The sequence below is a fragment of the Nicotiana tabacum genome, chromosome 1 (genome assembly GCF_000715075.1).
Source record: "Nicotiana tabacum cultivar K326 chromosome 1, ASM71507v2, whole genome shotgun sequence".
NCBI classification, from domain to species: domain Eukaryota; kingdom Viridiplantae; phylum Streptophyta; class Magnoliopsida; order Solanales; family Solanaceae; genus Nicotiana; species Nicotiana tabacum.
Window position 1 is genome coordinate 188202682 of NC_134080.1, and position 2764 is coordinate 188205445.

At 37.0% G+C, this 2764-nt stretch overlaps 1 protein-coding gene across 1 annotated transcript; it reads right to left on the bottom strand.

Annotated features, from left to right (window-relative positions):
• Positions 1-1678: 1678 nt before the first annotated feature.
• On the bottom strand, positions 1679-2533 carry LOC142164560 (uncharacterized). The gene is made up of 2 exons (XM_075222385.1): positions 2398-2533; positions 1679-2220 (listed from the first exon to the last, which is right to left on the bottom strand). The coding sequence occupies exons 1-2, from the start codon at positions 2531-2533 to the stop codon at positions 1679-1681; spliced, it is 678 nt and encodes a 225-aa protein (XP_075078486.1).
• Between the last annotated feature and the right edge of the window lie 231 nt (positions 2534-2764).

Here is a 2764-nt window from a genome sequence, read left to right on the forward strand (position 1 = left end):
TTACTTGTTCTGGGGGCATAGAAAGGGGTTTTGCTTTGGAATGAGTGCTTTTTCTGGTGGAGGCAGAGGGATTTGTGGGATGTTTGGCCATTGTAGGGAAGGGGTTGGATCGGAGCTTTTGGAGAGGAGATGATGATGAAAGTGATTGAAAAGGGTTCTCTACCTTAAGAAGAAGGTTTCTAATGGTTGAGTACAGAAAAGGAAAAGTTGTCAGATGAAGAGGTGTGATGATTGACTTTCCAACTTTGAACAACGAATTGATGTGAAAGAAGAGAAAAGAGAGGGAAAAATGGGGGCATAACAAATGCATGTGTAAAGGACAATCATTGCAAAAAAATTTTAACAATACACATAGGTCCTAAGAGTTATTAGTATTGCAAGTAATACCAAGTAATTTTCTTAAGTCACAAAATCTCTCTTCTAATAAAGGTTTAGTAAAAATATCAGTTAATTGATCAGTGGTTCCAACAAAAGATATTTCTATATATCCCTTAAGAACATGATCTCTAATAAAATGATGCTTGATATCTATATGCTTTGCTCTAGAATGATGCACATGATTTTTGGAAAGACAAATAGCACTAGAATTGTCACAAAAAATTTGTATAGGCTTAAACGAAAGTTCATAGTCACCCAATTGATGAGGCATCCATAGTAGTTGTGCGCAACATTGTCCAATAACAATGTATTAAACTTAAGTAGTAGACAATGCGACAGATGCTTATTTTTTACTGTTCCAGGATATCAATGCCTTTCCCAGTAATTGACATGTACAACTTGTGCTTTTTCTATCATCCTTATCACCTGCAAGGTCAGCATATGAAAAACCTTCTAATTTAAAAGAGTTAGAGCGAGGATACCATAGCCCATGAGATACAGTCCCAATGAGATATCGAATGATTATTTTCACGGTGGTCAAATGTGACTCCTTGGGAGCTGACTAAAACCTGGCACATTTACATGCGCTGAACATAATATCTGGTCGACTTGCTGTTAGATACAACCATGATCCAATCATTTCACGATATTTAGTTTCATCAACAGGAATACCCTGTTCGTCTTTGTCTAGATTTGGGGAAGGGCTCATTGGTGTGCCAATGGATTTTGCAATGCTCATACCAAATTTTTGAATCAGGTCTTTTGTGTATTTGGTCTGACATATAAAGGTTCCATCTTCAGATTGTTGAATTTGTAGTCCAAGGAAGAACGTTTGCTCACCCATCATACTCATTTCGAATTCGCTTTGCATAAGATTTGAAAATTCCTTGCACATGAGAGTGTTAGCATTACCAAATATAATATCATCGACATAAATTGGAATAATGAGGTTACCTCTCGATAATCTTTTAATGAACAAGGTAGTATCTATTTTACCTCTTGTGAAGTCATGATCAACAAGGAAGGAACTTAGTCTATCATACCAAGCACGTGGAGCTTGTTTTAGCCCATACAGCGCCTTAGTGAGCTTGTATACATGGTATGGGAATTTTGAATCTACAAATCCTGGAGGTTGTTTCACATATACTTCTTCTTCAATAAATCCATTCAAAAAGGAACTTTTAACATCCATTTGAAACAACCTGAATCCTTTAAAAGATGCGTATGCCAGAAGAATTCGTATGGATTCCAAACGAGCTACAGGGGCGAAAGTTTCATCATAGTCGACTCCTTCCTGTTGTCAGTAGCCCTGAGCAACTAGTCTGGCTTTATTTCTTACAACCTTTCCATCCTCGTTCAACTTATTTCTAAAAACCCACTTTGTTTCGATTACAGACACATTTTCAGGTTTGGGTATCAGATTCCATACTTGATTCTTACTGAACTGATCTAACTCTTCCTGCATAGCTTGCACCCAGCTTGAATCTTTCAGTGCTTCCTCTATCTTTTTTTGCTCAATCTGAGAGATTAATGCAATATTTGCTTTCTTTTTGAGAGCTCCCCTCATTTTCATTCCTTCATTTGGATCCCCTATAATGAATTTCTGAGGATAGTCAGGCTCGCTTCTCCATTCATTTGGGCGAACTACATTTGTAGTTGACTCGATTGGTTGATTTGGTACATTGCTGCTATCTTCACCAGATGACTCTATCGCAGCAGATATATTAGTTGACTCTTGAGATTTGCTGGTCTCCTGAGTTTCTTGAGCTTGATCTTCATCACATGCAGTAATTCCTTTCTCGACCAAGGGATTATTTTCATCGAATATAACATGTACAGATTCTTCCACACATAATGTGCATTTATTATAGACTCTAAAAGATCTACTATTTAATTAGTAGCCCAGAAAAATACATTCGTCACTGCTTGGATCGAATTTTCCAAGACTATCCTTTCCGTTATTGTGGATAAAACATTTACTTCCGATGGGATGGAAGTAACTAATATTGGGACGTTTACCTTTCCATAATTCATATAGAGTCTTCTTCAGAATAGGCCTTATGAGGCAATGATTGAGAATGTGATATATTGTACTTACACCTTCTGCCCAGAAGTGGTTTGGCAGAGAATGTTCTAGTAACATAGTTCTTGCCATATCTTGGAGGGTTATGTTCTTTCTTTCTACAACCCCATATTATTGTGGTGAGCGTGGTGCAGAGAAATTATGGGTATATCCCTGATCATTGCAAAAATCTTCAAATGCTCTGCTTTCAAATTCTCCTCCATGGTCCCTCTGAATTGTTGAAATCAGATGTCCCTTTTCTCTTTCAACCTTTTTGCAGAAAACTTTAAAATTTCTTAATGCTTTATCCTTATGAGATAAGAA